Source organism: Clytia hemisphaerica, unplaced genomic scaffold (assembly GCF_902728285.1).
Source record: "Clytia hemisphaerica strain Z4C2 unplaced genomic scaffold, Clytia hemisphaerica genome assembly, whole genome shotgun sequence".
NCBI classification, from domain to species: domain Eukaryota; kingdom Metazoa; phylum Cnidaria; class Hydrozoa; order Leptothecata; family Clytiidae; genus Clytia; species Clytia hemisphaerica.
This window is the reverse complement of record NW_027104389.1, coordinates 392,426-414,313: the sequence shown is the minus strand read 5'-3', so window position 1 is coordinate 414,313 and position 21,888 is coordinate 392,426. Positions and strand designations below refer to the sequence as shown.

General features: G+C 34.1%; 3 protein-coding genes across 3 annotated transcripts; 2 read left to right on the top strand and 1 right to left on the bottom strand.

The window, feature by feature from the left end:
* The first annotated feature begins 739 nt into the window (after positions 1-739).
* LOC136819618 (epidermal retinol dehydrogenase 2-like) lies at positions 740-6,256 on the top strand. Its single transcript, XM_067075860.1, has 7 exons — positions 740-959; positions 1,188-1,271; positions 2,194-2,432; positions 2,799-3,043; positions 3,461-3,586; positions 4,830-4,952; positions 5,348-6,256. Exons 1-7 carry the CDS (start codon positions 818-820, stop codon positions 5,361-5,363), a joined length of 975 nt encoding a protein of 324 aa, XP_066931961.1. The 5' UTR covers positions 740-817; the 3' UTR covers positions 5,364-6,256.
* Positions 6,257-7,233: 977 nt separating this feature from the next.
* LOC136819623 (uncharacterized protein F58A4.6-like) lies at positions 7,234-15,015 on the top strand. Its single transcript, XM_067075864.1, has 7 exons — positions 7,234-7,531; positions 8,523-8,676; positions 9,245-9,359; positions 9,897-10,042; positions 13,156-13,201; positions 13,697-13,795; positions 14,330-15,015. The coding sequence occupies exons 1-6, from the start codon at positions 7,267-7,269 to the stop codon at positions 13,766-13,768; spliced, it is 798 nt and encodes a 265-aa protein (XP_066931965.1). The 5' UTR covers positions 7,234-7,266; the 3' UTR covers positions 13,769-13,795; positions 14,330-15,015.
* On the bottom strand, positions 14,898-17,646 carry LOC136819624 (uncharacterized). The gene is made up of 4 exons (XM_067075865.1): positions 17,446-17,646; positions 16,618-16,732; positions 16,149-16,361; positions 14,898-15,597 (listed from the first exon to the last, which is right to left on the bottom strand). Exons 1-4 carry the CDS (start codon positions 17,566-17,568, stop codon positions 15,302-15,304), a joined length of 747 nt encoding a protein of 248 aa, XP_066931966.1. The 5' UTR covers positions 17,569-17,646; the 3' UTR covers positions 14,898-15,301.
* Positions 17,647-21,888: the final 4,242 nt, after the last annotated feature.

Here is a 21,888-nt window from a genome sequence, read left to right as displayed (position 1 = left end):
ATAGGGCGCTGTATTAGTTTTTATTTTTCCGGCGCACAACAAGATTCTTGTTGTAGAATTTTCCGCGGGAGGACTATTTTCCTCAAATGTATAATTTTCAAGTGCCTTTAGAGGTTTACCGTGCGCGTAAGAAAATTATGAACATCTGTTATCAGGTTAGCCAAATGCAAACCACCACCCAGCAGTCAGCCATTTTGTTGTTGCAATGTTTTAGCGTTCTTCATTCTTCACTTCTTCAGAAAAAATTGTTTTGATGATTGTCATTTGCATAAATTATTTGGGCCCTATAATGTGGCTGATAAGCGTCGAAAAAATCTTGATAAGCAAGCAGGCTTGCATCGACCAATCACTTTTTACATCCTCAGATTTGGATGCAGGTGATCTAGGTAAAACATACCATAAAATATACTAGACAAAAATATGATATTTACTAGACTGTTAAATAGTTTACAGTCTGGATATCCAGGTTAAGTCAAGACTGAGCTTGTGTCAACCAAATTCTGCTATAACCTCAAAATTTTTCCTAGAAGGGGTGTATCCGGAAGAGCGTACGTACAAATGTTCTGACTTTGCCCCAAAAATAACTGACGTCCTACCCTATCCGGATATTTCATGGCTTTTTCAATTTTTTTCATGTTTTCTGTAGTTTCCTAAAGAACTAAAAAGTGACTTTTCAGGTAAACCCTTGTTATGAAAGGTATTTATCACTTCAGAAAATCTGATACTTTTCAATTTTTTTTTTCACAACTTATTATCAATTTGTTTTTGTGCTAGTAAAAAAAGAATACTAAATTTTTCTGGAAAGCTCATTTACTGGATGTCGTTTTTTGGTTTGCAAGATATGCTGAATTTTATTTGGGCAGTTATTCTCCTTGTTTTGTCCTATGTGGAGGCAATGTTTCGCTATTTCTTTCCCATATCAAAGAAGGACCTCACTGGAAAAATTGTTCTAATTACAGGTAATGATGAACCATTTATTGTTTCGATTTTTTCTAAGCCAAATTACTATTTTTGTTAAAATCACATGATAATGAACTCATATTCTCTTTTGTTATACAACCAGCTTTAAAGTTTCTAAAAATCATTGCGCTTGTCTTGTAAAATTCACACTCTCTATTATATTCGAATTCGTTCTTTTACTTTTTCCAAAACATATATTAATGTATTTGTTTTTTGGTACCAACAAGGTGGTGGTGGTGGACTTGGAAAACATCTTGCAATCTCTTTTGCTAAATGTGGAGCTACCATTATTTTGTGGGATATAGAAAAAGGTATATTAGATTTTAATAATCAAGATTTATAAAAAAAATCACATTAAATTCACTTTAGAGAGAAACTTTTTTATGTATGGTGCATCCAGTCATTGAAAATTCCAAGCACTTTTCTGTGGCCGTTATACGGCCAGAAAACTCAATTTTAAATTGAGTTTTGAAACTCAATATTTGAAGAAGAAAAAATTTACTAAGAAGGCCGCTAGAAATATGTCCCATTTTCTGATCAATTTTTCCTTTATATTCACTTTTAAAACTCCAGATTTGTTAGAATAATATCGAGTGGAAAGTACATTCCACAATGTTTGCTCCTTTTTTATTTTGAAATCTTACTTTAATAAATAAAGCTTTGTTTCTTTTGTTCTTGAAGCATTTCTTTTATTCTTCAAGCATTTCTTTCCATCAGGGGCCGTAAGCTTTAAAAAAGACCTGTTTTAACCAGTCTAGAAGGGCTAATTTTCAAAGATTTTCTCCCGTCGGCGCCAACCATCGTCGCGCCTCCTTAAACACTAATTAAGGGACACTAAACTACGGCCCTATCACCCTAACACCTACCACTTTCAAAATGGAGCCGCAGTCCCTATCCATGCATGGTTAAAGTGTATTCTATTATAGTTACTAGTAAACGATAATTTTGTTTATGTTACGAAAGAAAAGTACTTATTTTTGTTGCATTTTAATTCTTGATATCATTAATAAACTCTTAACTAGGAGTCCGTTAGGGGGGGGGTCTCAGATAATAGCAATGGCATGGCTGAAACTCAATTTCTAGATAAAAAAACGGCCAGTGGTAAAAGTGCTTGGAATTTTGCCTGCCAGTACATGATAAAGAAAAATAATTCCGCTCAAATTTATTCATTCTATTAAGGCAAAAACTCCTTTTTAAATACTTAATCTGCAATTTTTCTTATTTTTATTACAGAGAGCAATGATAGGAATCGTAATTTGGTCAAAGCGATGAAGTTCAATGCATTTTCATACCAATGTGATTGCTCAGATCAGGAAAGTGTTGCTAAAATGGCTGAAAAAGTTGAAGCGGAAATTGGTCCTATAGATATTTTAGTCAACAATGCTGGTGTTTTGAATGGGAACAGTATAACAGTGTTGTCAGAAAAACAAATCAGAAGTACTTTTGATGTCAATGTTCTTGCACAGTTCTGGGTAAAGTGATTCACCATTTGCATTTGCACTCGACTTATTAAAAAGAATTCTAAATGAAGTCATTCTTTTTAGTGAAAAGGGAAAGTCATTTGAGATCTAAAAGTAATGCCTAGCTTGATTGCATGGTGTTTTAGTAATTTGCTTTCAATATTTTTTATTATTTTGATATATGAATCGTCTCAAAATATACATCTCCATGTTCACAGTTCTTTGGTCTCAGACGAATTTACATCTCTGCAAAGCTTAAAAACAGGTTTTGTTCCTTCAGAACTCAGCAAAAATATAAAATCTGTGGGCTTATTTGAGTCCATAGAAGAAAAACTTTGCTACAGCCACTGTTCAATAAATCTTAAATTATTCCAACAGACAATCAAAGCATTCTTACCAGGGATGATGCAACGTAGTGAAGGACACATTGTAACCGTTTCATCAAGTGCTGGTCTTAACGGAACTTCATATCTCACAGATTATTCGGCTTCAAAATTTGCACTTGTTGGTTTACATGAATCGCTAGCATTGGAATTGCGAGAACAAGGCTTCCATAACATCCAAATGACTTGTGTTTGTCCTAATTTTATTAATACTGGAATGACATGGTATCCTAAAACAAAGTAAATGTTGTTTTATTTTAATCTTAAAATTATTAGATCATTTATCTGATACAGATTTTTACTTCAAACCAAATTACTACACAATCATAGTCAGCAAGAATTATTACCTGTATCTTGTAATTGTTCTAGTTAGCATAATGCCATAATTTAAATCTTGTTTTGAAGCTACTCCCTCTTGCTTGTTTGTTAAGAAATATCTGCATTAATATTTTTATACAATAGACACAAGGGATCAAATATATATCTAGTCTTTTTATAACATCATGTTTTCACCTATTGTTTGATCTTATCTAGTCCACACTAGCGTTTTCCGCTTTTTCACATATAATATTCAAAACAATTAAAATCATAACTTGACCAAAGCATAAATTGACAGTAAAATATCACTCAAAATTAAATTATACTTTTCTGTTTTAGCGTTCCATGGTTAATTCCAATCTTGCAAGTGGAGGATGCAGCGCAAGATATTGTAGATGCTGTACGAGAAGATCGTAATGTTGTTGTGTTGCCAAAAGTACTTGGAAAAGTTCTCAGTCTGAAAAGGTTTGAATTTGAATAGCTTTCCGATGATTTCGTACCTGGGTCATGTGAATAGAAATCTTTATTTTCAATGTCGTCTGCCAATATAAAATTAATCTTACTATACTAAAGTCTATTCACGATAAGTGTGCACTCTTTTTTCTTTCACCTATAACTTTTGAAGGAATTCTTCAATCTTTATAAATTTGGTATCGTCGGAGAGATATTTGCACGTGGAACAATTTGAAATAAAAAAATCTTCAAAAGAATTCTAAAAATGAAGATGAAAATGAAGAAGAAAAAAATGAAGATCTTGTAGAAAAATGCTGTAACTTTCATTTTTACTGGAGAGATTCTTTGATCTTTGGAGGTTATCACTGTGAAAAAATTTCACCAAAATATTTATTCAATACAAAGTTATGATACAAAGTTAATAAGTGATTGACCCCAAAAAACTGCAGAAAACAGCAGAAAACAGCGTTTTTAGATGTCAATTAGCTTATAACTTTGTTTGATATCTTTTGACTGAATGATTATTTTTGAGAAATTTTTTCACAGTGATGACGTTCGATAATCAAGGTTTCACTTCAGTGAAAATGATAGTTATAGCACTTTTCTACAAGATCTTCATTTTTTTCTTCTTCATTTTCATCTTCCTTTTTAGAATTATTTTAAAGATTTTTTTATTTCAAATTGTTCCACTAACTAATATCTCTCCAATGATACCAGATTTATAAAGATTGAAGAATTCCTTCAAAAGTTATAAGTAAATGAAAAAAGAGTGCACACTTATCGTGAATAGACTTTAAATGAGTTTATGAAAAATGTGTGTAACGCATAATGGTAGCTGAGCTGGTAATTCTCTAATTTTTCCAGAGGATGGTCGAGTATGAAAGAGGGATTTCGTGCAGTTTTGAGACAAAAAAAATCTTATCTTTCAAATAAGGAGTTGATGATACATTGTGGTTTTAATGTTATGTTTAAAATTTCATTTTCATCTATGATTGAGCGCAAAAATTAACACTACCTTCCGATAAAAACCCCGTCCAAAAAAGAATTTGACGTTTGAATAAAAGAATCCCCTACAGTGACTTTAGAGAGCATCAGCAATACCATCTTTATCATCCTAAGGGCTTTTGATGCGCAAGCTAAACCAACGTTTGCGACGACGGGAACTGTCTAGTTCTACTAACCTGATATTCCAATCCTTCTGTCCCCTTGTTTGCTAATTTTATTTAAGGTTGATTGGCTAACTGTTTTCTTTTAGATTGATACCATTAAGAGGGCAGTTAGCTATTTATGACTATCTTGGAATCGGTATTGAACCTCATCTGTCACACAGAAAAAGTTCTTCAAGTTTGTCAAGAAAGAGATCACCAAAAATGAAAAGGTAATTTCTGTTAGTAGAAAATTTACAGTTGACTGAGCTGACCCTGATTGAACTTTTCTCGTGTTGTCTCTTGATTCTGCTTCAGATTCTACCGTACGTTTGGCTCTTTAAGGGTCCCATTTCCAAGCCTCCCAAATAAAAATGCACTGTAGGGGTCGAGATGAGCAAGGATGAGAAAATGTGCACTCTAAAGGTGTAAAGTTTGGAAAATCTGACCATATTTGGAAAATCTGACAATATTTTGCCTAAAAACGGTCAAAAGTTTTCAAGAAAATGCACCGTAAGGGTAGATTTTAAAGGCCTGATTTTTGGCCGCTTATACAATCGTTTTCGAATCGAGTGCCCCCCCCGTCGGCGGGGTTGAATTTACAGAACTTTACTTTTTTCCTTTTTAGTTTCACTGCAACTTGAAAAGAAAAGAAAAATTTGTTGTGTTTTGTATGGATATTATTAAAAATGAAAAATCTTGAAAGACAGATGTGTAGATGCCATTGCAGTTGATTTGATTGGTTTTGTTAATTAGGCAGGTTATCAGCACGAATCACTTGATTCACAAACTGTAAATACTACGCTCGTTTTTTGCATTTGTCAAATATCGCTAGAAATTAAACTTCTCAAAGTAAATCCTCCTTTTGATGCCAATAAGATGTATTCTTTCAATCTTTTTCAGTAAAAACTTTTTAAATTAGAAAAAATTTGTACCCTCTATGTTGAGCAGGTCTTTTTGGGAAAGTTGACCCTTTGTTTGGATTTTTTTCTTATTTTTTTTATCACCCTGAATTTTCAACCTCCTTTTACTGACCACCCTGGATTTTCAACCTCATTCTACTGCTCACCTCGGATTTTCCACCTCATTTCACAACATTTGTACATTGGTCTCGGATTGAAGTTTTTTGAAGCTGAAAATGGCATCCACAACTCCACAGAAATTTTTATGATTATTACTGCTTGCACAGATTTGAGTGGTCCCTTTGCCCTTAGTGGACTTTTGCCTGGACGCCTCCTTAGTATTAGATGGATATAACTTAAAATGGGGACTTTTTAACCCAAAGCAACTGGTTTCGCACTAAAGGCGAAAATTACAGTGGACTGGCGAACATTTTTTTGTGTTTTAATTTTGCGAGCATTTTTTTCTTTTTGTGTTTGTATAATTATATTGAACAACAGTTTCTTGTTGAAAGCTCAAACATTTCAATTTTTCGATTTTTCATTTTTTCAAACTAATTTTTCGATACAAGACGGCGCGATGTGTTTGAAAAAGTGCAATAGTTTTAAGGTATTGTTTTAGATGCATCGGTTATAAGCTACATTACTTTTATAGTCTTTTAGTCTGTTTTAGAATACTGATTTTTTAATGAAATTTTGAGGTTCACCCGTTTGCGTCAAATCAAAAAATTGTATTATGAGCTGTTTGTTTTCTTTGTTGATTAACTTTTACAATTTTATATTATTTAACATTTACGTCAACTTTGTGATTATGTGATTATTGTTAGTATAACATTCGATATTTAGAACATTCGATTTTTTTTTTCGAATTTAACTTCTCCTTATTTTTTATAGTGTTATTTGTGTATTACTATTATTATTGTTAAAAATTTACATTAAAAAGAGATTTAGTTTATTATTCATAGATATAGTTTTAGATATTTATATACTCGAAAAACAAAAAACAAATGCAAGTTTTTCATTAACGTTAATTCTTGTTCTTTCCCATGTACTTTAGGTATTTATTTCACAATTTTCACTTTTTCTTCAAAATTTAAAGGTTTTTTTTACATAAGTGTTCTCCTTTCATATTAGACACATATTTCATATCAGGACAGTGTCTACCTATTGTTATATTATGCTTTTATAAGCAAAAATATGTTTTACCTTTTCTCTTTATGACCAATATTGCTCTACATATGTGTCAATCCAATGTGAAAAACTTGTAAATTAAAATTAATGAGTAAGCAAACGATATCACTCTTATTTAAAAACAAAACCTTTAAATTTACAAATATTACCGTACAAACGCACTTGATTGATTCTTTCACCGAAAATTTTTACTATCGAAGTTCAATGATCAAACTAATTATTCCATTGTTAACATACTTTAATGATCTTTCCAAATCGAAAGTTAAACTGTTACTTAGAGGGGAGAATTTCCATGTTCCAGTCTTTCTCAACAAATTCTTTAACCTTTTTTTACAGGGAAATATGTATGTACTCTGCTTGTCAACAAAGAGCGTAAAAAAGTTGGGCTTAATTTTTTCATATGATTCTTTGTTTTTCTTTAGATGAAAATATAGACCAAAACAAAACAAAAATAGACATGATTCATGGATCTCCCAAAATGATGTTGAAAATAATCTTCAAAAGTCGACAACTCACAATCAAGGGTCATTATGCTGAAACGCAACATCCAAGCATGAAACCATATAAATATTTAATCAACATTGTTGGACTTCATGACCAGAAACCATTTCACATTGTTATGAAGCTTTGTTGTGATTTATATTATGTTTTGGTCCAGGAGTTGAAGAAATGCCCAAATTTCCGACATGGTTTTCTTAGCTGGGTATTCCATATTAGAAAAGGTAATTAATATTTTCTAATTGTGCTCATTTTTCCAACCTTCGACTGTGATGTTTTCTGAATTACTGAGGGTATATTGAGCCATTCCAAATTTTATCCATACAGGGGGGATGAACATTTCCAGGGCTAATCCAAGAAGATTTTCTAGGGGGTCAAAGAATTTTTTTTTTCATTTTTCTAAGGGTTAAAACTTCCAGAAGGTGAAAGACTGATTTTAGTTCGTCAATTCTCACTATAATCAAGGTTGTGTACCATTTTCTAACCTTCGATTGTGATGTATTCTGAATTACTGGAACCAGGAATAAGTTAACCATTCAAATTTTATCCATGGGAAGACAGGGGAGCTTAAAGTTTTTTTCATTTCAATGGGGTAGAATGTTATACTAACATTTCATGGGGGTAAAAGATTTTAGTTCGTCCACCTTCACTTAAAGGTATGAAGAGGAATTCTCCTAAGGTTTTCTTTTTGCAAATTTTGAAATTTTATAGGGGCTATTCAGGGGTAAATAGGTTGGTGGATGAGGGGTATGTGCGGACGGGACCTCCGAAAACCGACCCTTAGAAAGACTAATTTTAGCTGAAAAGTTGACCCTTAGAGAGACTTTTTGAACAAATTTTCTTCCATTTTTGAAAAAAGTGCTACCTATCCTTTTACCGTCCACACATACACATTTTTGCCTAAGTAAGGGGGGGGGGGGTACTTAGGCTTCCATTCTATGCTAGAATAATACACCTTTTAATAACCAGGTTGCTAAGGCTCGAGGCCTCAAGTTTGCCAAATTCTTTTCATTATCTCGTAAAGTAAAAAGCTTTTTAGATAATCTAACCATGGGAAACGATAGCCCTTGACCCACAAAGCATAAATGTCATAATATCAGGGTTGGTTAAAACTAATTTTTCAGAAAATAAGCTAGAATGCTAAGCAACCCCAGCCCTGACCCAAAAATTGGAGTTGCTTTATAAAAATGTGTAGTTAATTGGATTGTCTTTCAGAAAGGCATCAAATGGACCTCAAAAGTTTTGGCTCAATCAAGATATTACCAATCATAATTGACACTGACAGACCCGAAAAGAAATTCAAATACAAAATTACCATTCAAAGTACACAAGAATTGAAAAAGTTGGCTTTTGATAAAGAACTTTTATGGTAAGACAAGCTTATTGTATTTTTTATATACCTTAGAAATAAGAACATGATGAGAACAATTTGAGGCTCAAAGTGCCAAAAAGATAAGAACATCCAAGTCTCATCAAATATTTACTGGTTCTCATAAAAAAGAATACTTTTTATTTCTCATTGTTAGTAAGGGCCATCCCTTAGGATCCGTAGCATCTTTCTTTGGACTCAACCGCATGTGATTGGCTCGATAGGATTTTGTTTTAGACTTTTTTGAGATGGGGCCCGCGAATTAGGCCTGGCAAAAGTTTTTATGGTCAAAGAAATGGCTGTAGTATACGGATCCTACGGGTTGGTCCTCTACTATGTTGTCATTAACTCATTCCCATTGCATTATGGGTACCACTAGAGAGTCTTCTGAGAGAAATTTTCCACCCAATATGTTACTTAAAAACAATAGAAAAATTGACGTTTTGGGTGGAACAAAAACAGAAAAGTTGCATAATTTCGTATAGTCATTGCGGTTGTGCATGTCATGAATTGCATTATGGATACGAGACTGAAATTAAATTCAATTTACTTTTCTCTTTTTTCACAGCTGGTCGATATTGAGTCCCTACATTCTCCAGAAAATGCAGAACGAATATGTATCATCCTACTTGTCCACCCTTGGCGGTGCTTATTCCGCCCTAGGTGATTACTTTCATAAGCATGTAAGTCATTGAGTTTAAAGGCCGAATGGGCTAGAGAGCATTTAGAATGACAGATTGAATGTAGCCATTGTTTTGTTTTCAAGCGATAAATGGTTTTTACTTTCAATCTGGCTTTTTTGTGAAAACCGCGCAGGTCACGTGTTTTGGATGGGAAATAAGTGGCTTCATTTCCAATCCAAGAGTCTAACCTAAATCTAACCCCTTTGTGTTTACTTCAACAATGCGAGTGTGTGTATCAGACTATCTAGCCATTTCTGACAAAAAGAACTTAACTGGACAAAAAACCTAAGACAAATCAAAAATTTGTCTATCTCGTTTTTACTTTCCCAGAAAAATGCTCAGAAATATATAGAGTTGGTATATGTCGGGTATGTGCGGACTGGACCTCAGAAAACCGAATCGTACCGACCCGTAGAGGGACAAAATTTTGCGAAAAAGTTACCCTTAGAGAGACAAAAGCGGCAAACACCTAGCACCGATTTTTGTATAAGTACCCCCTCCCCAGAGCATGATCTTAAAACTTTTTTCATTTTCCAGGCGAAGACAGCTGGTATGATATCGAAGAAGCAATACATTCTGGCCACCAAAATGAACGATCCAGCGCAACGCCTTCGTTGTCAACTCTTCTATTCCTTCAGTCTGATGCAATGTAATAAAATGAGAGCTGCTCGCAAACTCATCCAGTAATGCTAATGGACTTTTCCAAAAAATGTCCGTACATGGGGGTGGAGGATATAGTGCCCGGGGGTAGTGAAAAATCTACTAAATTTGCCTTGTCCGGGGGGTAAACTTGGTCTGTTTGAGGGTTATTTTGCTCTGTTTGAGGGTAATTTTGAATATCCAGGGGGTCAATTGATGCTTGTCTGGGGGTTAGACCTGCTGGCCGAGGGGTCAAAAGTCACAATGTCCGGGGTGTAAATTTCCAAGATATGTTATATCCTCCACCCCCCATATTCAAATTTTTTTCTGGAAAGGCCCAAAGTTTTTAGATGACTCTCTGATAACAAGTTTTAGAGTTTGAGTCTATTTGCACTATGTAGAATTCTTTTAGGTATTAGCCTACAACTTGTCAGCTTTATCAATCAATAAATAAACTTTTGTTGTTCCTTGCCTGTGACCCATCCAAATATTTAAGTCTTAATAATGGAAAGGCAATCACTGAAGAGTTTTATGTCAGCTTTAATCTTTACATCTGAGTATACATAGACTCACCATAAGTTGAAAGTTGAGAACAGTCATTTGCTACCAGCTAGCCTACTGGTTCTTTTACAACATTGCTAAATGTACAATCATGGACGAAAATTGTGAGACAACCCTCCTCCCCCTTCCCCCCAGTGGCAATGTTGAAGGGCATTGGAAAAGTCGGTGGGAAGGTCGTTTGCACTAAGCATTGCCACTGGGGGGGAGGGATACTTACTTTTGGATACTTTTGGATATGTTTGAGCGTACCGCTCTGGCAAGAATCTTTTGATCCACACCACAATCTTCATTCAATCCATAATTCCTGAAGGAAGAAATGGATCAGCAGAGAGATTTCATGTCTAAAATTGAGTTTGAGTCAACTCTCCTGCACCCTGTATAACCACGGATTTGGGGTTCATCGGGAAGTGTTTGTCAAGTGCATTTTTGAATTTGTCAACAGTTAAATTTTTCAAGTTTCTAATGCTCTTTGGCATTGCATTGAAAAGTTTTGCTCCTTGTATAGTCAGGGTACTGTCGCGTAATTTTGAATTGTTTGGACCGGCGTATTTGCTAAAACACATTCGTCCTAATCTTGGATGGTCTTTAGATTTGAAGCAATCATTGATATTTGCCACAAGATTTTCCAATATTTTCCAGGTGTATATGATCCTGTAGCGTTCTCTCCTTCTTTGAAGTGAGTATATTCTAAGCTTCTTTAGACTTTCCCAATAGTTTTGGTGTGTTCCTTTTATTTGTTTTAAAAATGATTTCTGGATCTCTTCAAGTCTTTGAATAAGACTAATATTACTGGGGCTCCATAACGCGGAGCAATATTCCAGTATAGGGATCACAAGTGATTTATAGAGAGTGATCATGGTATGTGTAGAGCGGGAAGTGAAGGTACGTAATATCCAAGAAATGATGTTTTTGGCTTTTTCAATTATTGATTCAATTTGATGTTTAAATAGACAATCATTGGACATAAGAACTCCCAGGTCTTTAACATATTCCTTTCCTTCAATTTTATCTCCTGATGGTGAGGTATAGTGAGATTCATTTTTGATTTCTGTATTTGAGCCATAACGTAGCAATTCAAATTTTGCATCATTCAATTTCATATTGTTTGCGATTGTCCATGATATAAAATCTGAAGGTCTTGTTGCAATATTTTTACATCTTCAGCATTCTTTATTGACTTGGTTGTGCGAGTGTCATCTGCAAAGGACTTGACGATAGATTGGATAACATTCTCATCTATGTCTCCAATGAGTATCAGGAAAATCAGGGGTCCAAGTACACTTCCTTGTGGAACACCTGAGATAACTTCTTGGTTGTTTGATTTCACACCATTAACCACTACAGTTTGTTGCCTGTCTCTCAAAAAGGACTCTATCCAATTATAGATTTTACCAGTTATTCCTAGCCTTTTGAATTTTGACAGAACAATTGAATGATCCACTTTATCGAAAGCTTTAGAAAAGTCTATGTAAACAACATCTACATTGGTCTCTTTGTCAAGTAAGTTTAATATAAGATCATGTTGTTCAAGGAGCTGACTCAGACAAGATCTTCCACTTCTAAAGCCATGCTGATTTGGGTTGAAAAGGTTATTTTCCTCCATGTGTTTGACAATGTGTTTTCTGATGACTTTCTCAAAGATCTTTATAACGTGTGATGTTAAGGCGACTGGTCGGTAGTTTGCAGCCAGTGATTTGTTTCCTCCTTTGTAGATTGGGGTTATAGTTGATTTTTTCAATTTGTTTGGAACAATTCCTTTTTCCAGACTGTTTTTCCATAGATGGCACAATGGGATGGCTAATTCTTCTTTACATTGTTTCAGGACTATTGCTGGGAAACCATCTGGACCAGAACACAGTCAAAAATTGTGTGACATTTTTAGAAAGTCAAAAAATTGCTCTTTTTGGTAAATTTAGAATAAAATCATAAATAATCATTTTTAGGCTTTGAAATTTTACACCCAGGGTCGATGTCTTAGCACGGTATTGTCATAAATTTTTCGGAAGATTTTATGGGGTATTTTTATAGGGTAACCTTTGAAACACCACATCTTTTAGTAAAAACTATTTTAACATCTAAAAACTTGAGAGCATACTCTATACTAACATGGCAACACTTGGTCAAAAAAAGTGCGAAAAATATTGAAGATTTGGTGTGATTTTTGAGGTTACTTTTCGGTGGATTGTAGTAACCTCAAAAACCCATCAAAATTTGAATTTTAAAGATTCTGATTTCTTCTACTTCTAATAATCCATCTTGAGATGTGATTTAGTTTATGATTTGATGTTATAGTCATGCAAAACAAATAATATTGATCTTTGATTAATAGCCTTATTAGCTTTAGCTTAACACAGGATTAAGGTCTCCAGAATTTCTTCCCTCAACAGACGAACTACCTCTAAAAAAGAGGCAGGTTCAGCAAGTTTTTTTGGCATTTCGTCATTATTCATTAGAGGGGGCCGTTCCATGGTTTTTCCAGAGCATTTTCCAGTGTTTTTCTCAAACATTAAAGTCCATGATTGTAATCGTGCTTGACTGATCTATAAAAATTATATTGCAATGCAGAAGACTTAAAATTTCTTTTTATCTTGTTTAGGTATGTACACCAGCAATGCAAAGCACTCCTTGTTGATACTTCTCTAGTAAGTTGGTTGGAAAGATATATGTTTATCATTTTGCGAGGGTTTAGAAGAAGAAGGGGTAAAAAGAAAAGTAAAAAAAGACTTAGCCAAAGTATCCGATCCCCTGTAGTTTTTGTTAAAAGCAATTCTGCTGCAATTCTGTGATGACTTTTATTTCACTTTTGAACAAATAGGTCCCGCGTTTATCCAACATATTAGACAGATGGATAAGGACAATATTTCAGTTGGGGACCCGGTTCGAATTACCGCTCCTTTTCAATGTTCCGTCCAGTTCATAAATAACCGAGCTGATTGGCCGTGGACCCCGTGAAAGCAATCAAAAGACTGTCTAAAAGTCCTAGATTTACTGGCCTACCCAACTGAAATATTGTCCTTATCCATCTGTCTAATATGTTGGATAAACGCGGGACCTATTTGTTCATACCCCCTGTTTGTAAAGCTGATGCTTTAACCACTTGAGCATCGCTCCATTTGTTATTTTCTCTGTTTTCATAGGTTGAAACGTGTTGTCAAGCTGCTTGGAGTAAATACAAATACTTAAGATCACTCCGCAATCATGTCTCTTGATTCACCCAAACGATGTCTTGTGTTAGGGTATGTATAATTTGAATCCCTCTTGAACTGCTAATGTTCAAATATATTTTGATTTCAAAATAATAGTTCCTCTCAAACATGCTAGGTCCCCCAAACAAATTGTGGGCGCCAAGACACAAGTAAAGGTCCTCAAACATGTCAGCCTCCCTAAATCATGCCAGGTCACCCAAAACAAGTTATGTGTTCATAGATGCTTGTGATTAGGACAGTTTTTGGAAGGATTGTAGAGTTAATTTTAGGAGGTGACCTTAGAAGATAGGCTTGTAGATTAATTGTTTATACTTTTATTGTGTCACTCACCTAAACTCTCAGTGGGGGCTTATGTTATAGTCTAAAGTAAGATTTACGGTAAGATTTCAAAGAAGGAAAAATGTATCATTATTCGCGATAATATTAAAAGTCACCGTCAACAAGAAACTCATAGAGGACGCTCTACTATTCGATAGTTCCCTTTTATTCGATGAAAATCCAATATCTCTTGAAAATCGAATTAGAGAGCGTCGGACTGTAATTTTCGAATATTCTTCTCGACAGTGATGTGAAGACGTGGTGTGATCGGAGGTTATCTGTATGATTCACCAAGAACACTGACCAGCCTGAATTTCTTGGTCGCAGAGGTTTGTTAATAATTATTTCAAACATTGTATAAAATTGTCATTCTCATCGTTTGTTCAGTTACGTTTATTGACTGGGACGCGTCGAGCTTCATCTTCAATAGAGATGAGGCTACATTTATAGATACACAGAGAAAAGGACTTGAATTATTTTCAATAAAACTGAGAGAGGCTGGTACCTAAAAGTCGTATTGTTATTATTGTCTTATTGATATAAAGAGATTGCCTGAAAAGGGACTTAAATTTTTATAAAAATTGAAAGATCGGTAGAGACGGTTTTACTACATTGAATGGTTCCATTTGTGGACAAAATGTTTTATTGCTTTCAATCGGAACATAGAAATGGATTTGACCGGACACTCGTTCACTCGTCATACCGCAAAACTTATGGATATTTTTTTCTTGTACATTGGGCTGGCAGTGGTAATGAAAAACATTTATTTTCCAAATAAAATGGGGAATTTTGGAAGGACGAACGTTATTTTGAATTATCAGGGATAACAATTTTTTTGTTTATGAGGTTTGTTTTGTTTTCAAAAAACCAAAACAAATATTTTTACATCGCAATTTTTGAAAATTGGAAAAAATGAAAAGTAATATAAAATATCTAAAATGGTGTTGTGATTGTCATAAAATAATTTGAAATGGTCTAGCTAGAAGGAAAAGAAAAGAGAGTTGTTCAAAAGTGATCGAAAGCTTGAATACAGAAAATATGAGAGGAAAAGGTTTGCGAACTGAGACTGAAAAAAAGCGCCGAAAGAAGAGAGATTGAAGAGAGAGATGGAGATTTTGCTCAACTTAAAAATTCTAATCAATGAAATAACTAAAATAAATTCACAATGTAAATCTAGCTTTATAAAAACCGTCTATGATAATGGGCGGTGGGCGTCATTTACCATCTACCACTATTTTGTCGTGGGCGGTTATATCTCTTATCAACAACACGGTCGAAATTCTCAATGGTCCATTGAGAAGCGTACGTTTTGAAATATTTTTCGCACGATGCTTCAACGTAGAACGTCGATGGGATGCGGTCACGGTGATCAGAATCGCCCTGGATTCGGATGCTGTTAATTTTGACGGGGTTTTGGAATTCGTAAGCGATCCAATTCAACCCTTTACTGGAGATACCATTTGGCGCCCAAACAGATTCTGGATTGTTGTCGAAAGCGTTGCTTGGTGAATATCCTACATGGTGAAATACAATTAGAGAAGGTATGCTTTTTTAGATTTACAATGTACAAAGTTCTTTCGTCTTAGATAGATTTTCATCTCAGCGAGTTATATAAAGAGGCTTTTCTTTCTGAAAATTTCTGATGAATCTTGCCTAAATACAATGATGGAAGGAATTGATCTGTTATAAATTTAAAACTCGCTTTTGAATGAACCGTCTTGAATGAACCGGCATCCACTTTCGCGCGAAATGGGCGGACAGTTTTTTTCTCAACCTTTTTTGCCTAACGTCATAAAAAAGTTTCGCGCAAACAAAAAAAGTTGAAGGAAGTTTTTCAACCGTTACGTCAATTTTGACCAATGGAATTGCTCCATTTTTCAACTGACCAATGACCTTACAGAAACGTCGAAAAGTTTTCGCTCATTTTGTGCGAGAGTGGAGACCGGACTTTAAAGGAGTTTTGATTTAAGTTTACCAGGAAGGAATGACGTCACAGTTTCTGAAGTCATTGCATTGACATTCTCATAAATACAAAGTCTACATTTTAGAATTCGATAAACCTTACCTGGTGCATATCTGGAGCTAGCGTATCCTTTACTTGGATCAGCGGAAAGTGCTTTTCTTGCATTAGCGTTATCAAAAAATTGAAGTGTCTTGATCAAGTAAACAAAGGAGACGGGTTCCGCATTACGGATACGCCAGTATGGATAACTTCCGTTTGTGAAAGGACATTTGTCACGGCAGAATCCGCTTGGTGAGTCACATTCGTGTTTTCGTTCTGAAAGAAAGAAGAAAAATGATGGTATCTCATGACGTAATGTTTTATACGGAAGCACCCAAAGTAGCCCGGGTGTTCACCATTCGTTTCAAATTCAAAACCTAGTGGCAAACAACTGGTCTTTTTTGGTGCTTCCGTATTAAGTATTACGTCATGAACATCACATCATCAAAAATTGTCTTTGATAAACGATTCCAAAGTGTCCGAGAAAAAACCCTTTTCGAAATATAGTAAAACTGTCCGAAAATAGACTTACGTCCTCCGAGTTTCTTGCAGATTTGAGTTCGTCTTTCTCTGTATCTTTCGTCGGTGTGCCATTCCCATGATTCACAATATCCTGGTTTGAATGGGCGAGCCCAGGGAATGATGACCTGTTAGGGTAAAAGGGGAAAATTTGTTTGAATGAACGAGACCAAGAGATTATGCATTGAAGGTAAAGGCGAATTTTGAATTAGCGAGACCATGTAAAGATGATATGAGAGGGCCAGGGGCGATAAGCTGGGTAAAAAAGAAACTTTTGAATTGGATAAACCAATAAACCAATGAAGCGAAAGTTTGTTTCAAGGGACGAGACCAGAGGCTTATGCAAATTAAAGTTATTAAGAAATTATGACCCGCAGTGCTAGGGCTGGAGAATGTTGAAAGTTTTTGCGAAAAATGGGATCTTAGAAAGATTTAAGACTTTTCATAGTTTTCGTATGCTTGAAGAGTTCCAAACAAGGAAAAATCGCGACCCTTCGAGAGACTATTTTGAGCTGTCATACACTGGATGGAACTTTTCAATGTGTTCTCTTTATTTTTCTCTATTTGTAAATTCAAAATTCTTTCAAAATTAAACTTTTAATAAGAAAAAACTATATAAGAACATATAGATTCTTTAGCTAAATTATTATGAACAAGTTAAGAACATTTTAGGGCTTTGTGGACTAGAAAAGACCCGATTTCTTAGGAAAATACAGACATCAGAAAATGATGATATTAAGAATATTTTAAGAACATTTTTAGGCTTGAAACTCAAAAAGCTCAGAACATCAGAAGACTTTAAAAAATTTGGATGTTCTTATAAAAAACGTGTGTAACTTACCTCGTGTGAAAAAGTCTTTGGGTCTTGATCGAAGCCTAGCTTTCGGATGTGTACAATTCCTGCATTTTCTAATCCAGTTGAGAAAGCAACCAAACTCACTAAAAGGAAAACTAAACACAACATTATTGCTCCTCCTGTTGTCCTGTTGGTCTCTGTGACCTCACTGGAGTATGTGTTTTTTTGTAAATGAGTTTTCTTGAATGTGAAGACTATCTCTGTTGCAAACTCTTCATTTAACATTTTTTGGACTTGTTGGCAATTTACTTTTAATCCGGGGGTTATGATATATTGAAATATAAGCTAATTAAATGTTTTATAACCCCCGTCTTTTGTTTCAGACACGTGTTTTTTTGAGTTACTAAGTAAGTGAGTTAGAATTTAGTAAGAATTTCTTTTCAGTGTAATTATAACTTTTTCTTTCTTTTTATTCTGATGAACACTCGTTTACTAATGATTCTAACACGTTGCTAAGCAATATTTTTTTTAAATTATGATTCGATGCGAAAAGTTATTTTTTACGTATTAATTTTTTTTGAAAAATGAAAAACTAAGTTTGAAAAATTGTTATTGAAAAGTTGTTCCTAAAGATTTTGTCACCAAACTAGATTTAACTTTCCCACGTAACCAAAGAATATGAACTAAAGGTTATAAACTTTCCTTTATAAGTATGTACTCTATAAGAATATTCATTTCACAGAAGATTACCATGAAACTTTGAGTATGAAATTAACTTAAAACTCGTTTTCATGCCAGTATACGTTTAAATTGGTAAAAAATTAATAAATATTCTAAATATAATTTTTTTGCCCAATCCCTTCACAAAAATGTTATATTTTTCATGCTTAAAGTATGTATTTCATACCCGGGGGGGGGCAGTGGGTTTACCAACTGACGGTATGTGCGGCGAAAAAATTGGCTTTTAGAATCGCACACCCTTACAGTGCAGAAAAAAATCGGTGAAATTCATACCCTTACAGTGCATGTTTTCAAATTTTAAACTTTTTTAGAGCAAAAAAATCAAGATTTTGGGGTAAAAATTTCCAATTTTTCCTAGATTTGCTGAAATTTCCACCCATACAGTGCATTTGTCAAAAGTCCACCTTTACAGTGCATTTCTGCTATTTTGAAAAACATACCCTTATACGCCGCGATACCATAAGAATATTTCAAGATGAGTTTTCTGAAAACGTTGAGAATATCTATGATGAAATGGAAAAACAGAATATTTATAAAGTGGCTTATATCATTTCACTGATGATTGGTGCCTGAGCGCCATGAAACTCTAAGTTTGAAACATAGATATTGAGTCAACTCTTTAATATAAAAAGGCGTATACAGTTAAAAACTCTCCTATTCGATGTTCACCCAGGCAAAACAGGTTTATCCCTCAAAAATCCCTCAAAGGGGTAAAAATTCATAGGTTAATCTCTCAATGAGAATGAGAATTTAGGACAAAAATTATTTTGGCAAGAACAAATTTCGCTAAAATTAGTTCTTTTTTGAAAAAAATTTCCTGAAAATCTGAGAAAACTACACCATACCGAAACTGAGGGGGGGGGGCAAAAACTTGGATTGAAACAGGGCTAGCCATTTTCATTTTAAGACGGCTTTTACTACATACATAATATTGTATTAAACGTTTGCGGAGACAAAAAAGACTTTAACTTTTGATAGAATTCGAATTTGATAGCGGTTTTGTGCTCGTTTAAAATATATCCCGGGGTGGAATATTATCAAAGAAGAAAAAAATTTAAAAAATTTAAAAATGAAGATGAAGAATGCAGAAGAAGAAAAGGAACTTCTTGTAGAATCGTGCTATGATCTTGGTCTATTAAGTTTATTTTGTTCTTGATTTTCAATCTTCATTTTCAGCTTCTTTTTTTTCTCGATAATATTCCGCTCCTGTTTATCTTTTCAACAAGCACAAAACTGCTATCTAATTCGAATTCTACCAAAATTTATAGCTTTTTTGCTATTTTTTCAAAATTTCAATTTAATTATCAATTTCAACTTTTAGATTTAGCTTAGAAATTCTTTTTCGAGTGGCGATTTGTTACAACGGGCTACAACACATTGAATTTGCTGCCATCTTTTTTCAGCGTATCCATGGAGAAATAATGATAACGTAATGCGAAAAATGTTATTCAATAAATTGGTGCTATTACTTTTGTTTTGATAAAAATCACGTGTTATTTTCTTCTTCTTTCTTCATTCTTCTAAGATTTTGTCTAACTTCATTTTTCACATCTAAAAGTTTTTTTAAATAAGCGTGTTTATATAAGAATATCCAAAATTTTTGAAGCCTGAATATTCTTATTTTCCCCTTTTTTTTTATATTTTTGTGTAACTTTTTAAGATATTGGGTGTTTTATAGTCCTCAAGACTTAATAAATTCTAGCTCTAAATATTTTGGCAATCGAAGCCAATATGTTCTTATATAGTTTGCTCTTATTAAAAATATGTTATTTTGTCCCGTAAAGTGAAAATTTTAGAAAAGATTTTATGTGACATCTTGAAAGTTTCTGAGATGTTTACTTAAAATAGTAAAATTTAACAACAATAAGTGAAGATCTTCTTCTTAATTTTAGAAAAGTTTGTGAATCCCTCTTGCTAGACTCAGAGTCAGAAAATAAAAATCTTAAAATCTTCATTTCAGCAGAAACTCGCTAATTGTAACTCGAACTTTTATTATTCGAATCTTTCTATAATTCGAACTAATTCTCAATTCCCGTCAAGGGGAATCCCTCGTAAAATACTCTCTGTAATTCGAACGCAAATTAGATTTTCCTTTCGAGTTCGAATTAGCGAGAATTAACAGTAGTTGATACGAAACATAGAGAGTTAAATTGCAACCTGATCGCCTATGACAAAATACAAAATCCATATTGTGAAAATGATAAGCCTTCTTCAAATAAATATGTTATTGCATATTGAAAGTCAGTCAGTGGATCAATATATTTGCTTTCTATAGCGAATTTCATCACAGATTGAATTTCATATCCTAAAATAAATTTTAACAGGAACAGCTAATATAAACAGCTACATCTCTAACTCTAAGAGGGCGAAATAATAGAGATTTGTGTCGAAGGAAAAATATTTTTTATGACAATTGGCATCCAACCATAAATTTATAAAGCCCGAAGGGTTAGATGTCGTGCTTTGGCTGAAAAGTGTGTGCTGTGGAAATCCTACCTTGGTCACGTGACATTACAATAGTATTTCAGAGCTTACCCAATAAGAAGCTTCGCGGGTTTTTGAAAACAATAGCAGCAAATCTTTTTGCGTGCGGCCAATCCTAGAGGAGCATCCGTATTACCTTAAGGGAAGAAATTTTCGCGGAAGAAATTTTCGCGGAATTTAATTTCGCGAATTTGGGTGTAATTCGCGAAATTAAATTCCGCGAAACACACCAAAATTGTTAAATCGCGAAATTAAATTCCGCGAAATTCGATTTTTTTCTTCTTCTTTTGTTTTGTTGTTTTTGACCAGGTATTACCAAAAAATATGGACACAATTGATTTTTAAGCATTATGACGTGTATTTCTTATCACATATAAACAAATATAAATAACTCCGTGATGGTTAAAAGTTAATTTAAGTTGATAAATTCTTCTTAATCGCGAAATTAAATTCCGTGAAACTTTTGAAATTCCGCGAAATTTGCCATTTTGAAACTCTGATTCGCGAAATTAAATTCCGCGAAAATTTCTTCCCTTAAGGTAGTATGGAGCCAACCTTTAGGATCCGTAGTATCTCTCGTGGAACGCAACCACATGTGATTGGTTCGAAAGTAGATAGGATTTTGGAATTTTTGAGATTTTTTTGAGAAAGAGACCGAGAGCTAGGTCTGGCAAAAGTCTTTCTTGTCAAACAGGCAAAACTCCTAAACCCTGATATGAGTAAAAAAAGAAGTTTTCAAACGAAAATTAATGCGATTTAAGTAGATCTAGATGGTATCTATCTGATAGAGCGTGAAATTTAGATTTTCTCCAAATCAGGCGATCAAACAACCATGGTAAGATTACCCAATTACAGCTTATCAGAAATCAATTAGCAGGAATTCGGTATTTGTTTTGATCGGAGGAGGTATAATCTACAGCACATTTCAAACACAAGGTTAAGAGCACATATGTCCATAAAAGGAATGTTAACATGTTAAAAAATCTCCTACGTAGAGTTTTCTGACGTCATCGGTGGATCAAGATTTCAATTACAGAGCAAACACATAATGGAAGAAAAAGTTATTTTTTGCGCAAGAAAATATCAATGTCAATTTTGCATACCTTCTTTATCACTGTAATATGAACGAATAGTGGAGATAATGTAGATGGTATTTCTTGAGGATGGTTATAAACATTGTGTGTTTTGTGTGCATGTAGAATGGTTTAGTGTTTAGTTGTATGTGTCTACTATAGATAGATAGAGTCGATATTTTACGTGGAT

What these genes read in the sequence shown, in the direction of transcription:
- LOC136819618 (XM_067075860.1), top strand. Translation starts at nt 818, where the DNA reads ATGTCGTTTTTTGGTTTGCAAGATATGCTGAATTTTATTTGGGCAGTT. An exon ending in ACATGGTATCCTAAAACAAA is followed by an intron (nt 3,044 to 3,460) that starts GTAAATGTTGTT and finishes TTTCTGTTTTAG; the next exon opens with CGTTCCATGGTTAATTCCAA. An exon ending in AAAGTTCTCAGTCTGAAAAG is followed by an intron (nt 3,587 to 4,829) that starts GTTTGAATTTGA and finishes GTTTTCTTTTAG; the next exon opens with ATTGATACCATTAAGAGGGC.
- LOC136819623 (XM_067075864.1), top strand. Translation starts at nt 7,267, where the DNA reads ATGATTCATGGATCTCCCAAAATGATGTTGAAAATAATCTTCAAAAGT. An exon ending in GGTATTCCATATTAGAAAAG is followed by an intron (nt 7,532 to 8,522) that starts GTAATTAATATT and finishes ATTGTCTTTCAG; the next exon opens with AAAGGCATCAAATGGACCTC. An exon ending in TCCTTGTTGATACTTCTCTA is followed by an intron (nt 13,202 to 13,696) that starts GTAAGTTGGTTG and finishes CTGTTTTCATAG; the next exon opens with GTTGAAACGTGTTGTCAAGC.
- LOC136819624 (XM_067075865.1), bottom strand. Translation starts at nt 17,568, where the DNA reads ATGTTGTGTTTAGTTTTCCTTTTAGTGAGTTTGGTTGCTTTCTCAACT. An exon ending in CAAAGACTTTTTCACACGAG is followed by an intron (nt 16,733 to 17,445) that starts GTAAGTTACACA and finishes TTACCCTAACAG; the next exon opens with GTCATCATTCCCTGGGCTCG. An exon ending in TAGCTCCAGATATGCACCAG is followed by an intron (nt 15,598 to 16,148) that starts GTAAGGTTTATC and finishes TTCACCATGTAG; the next exon opens with GATATTCACCAAGCAACGCT.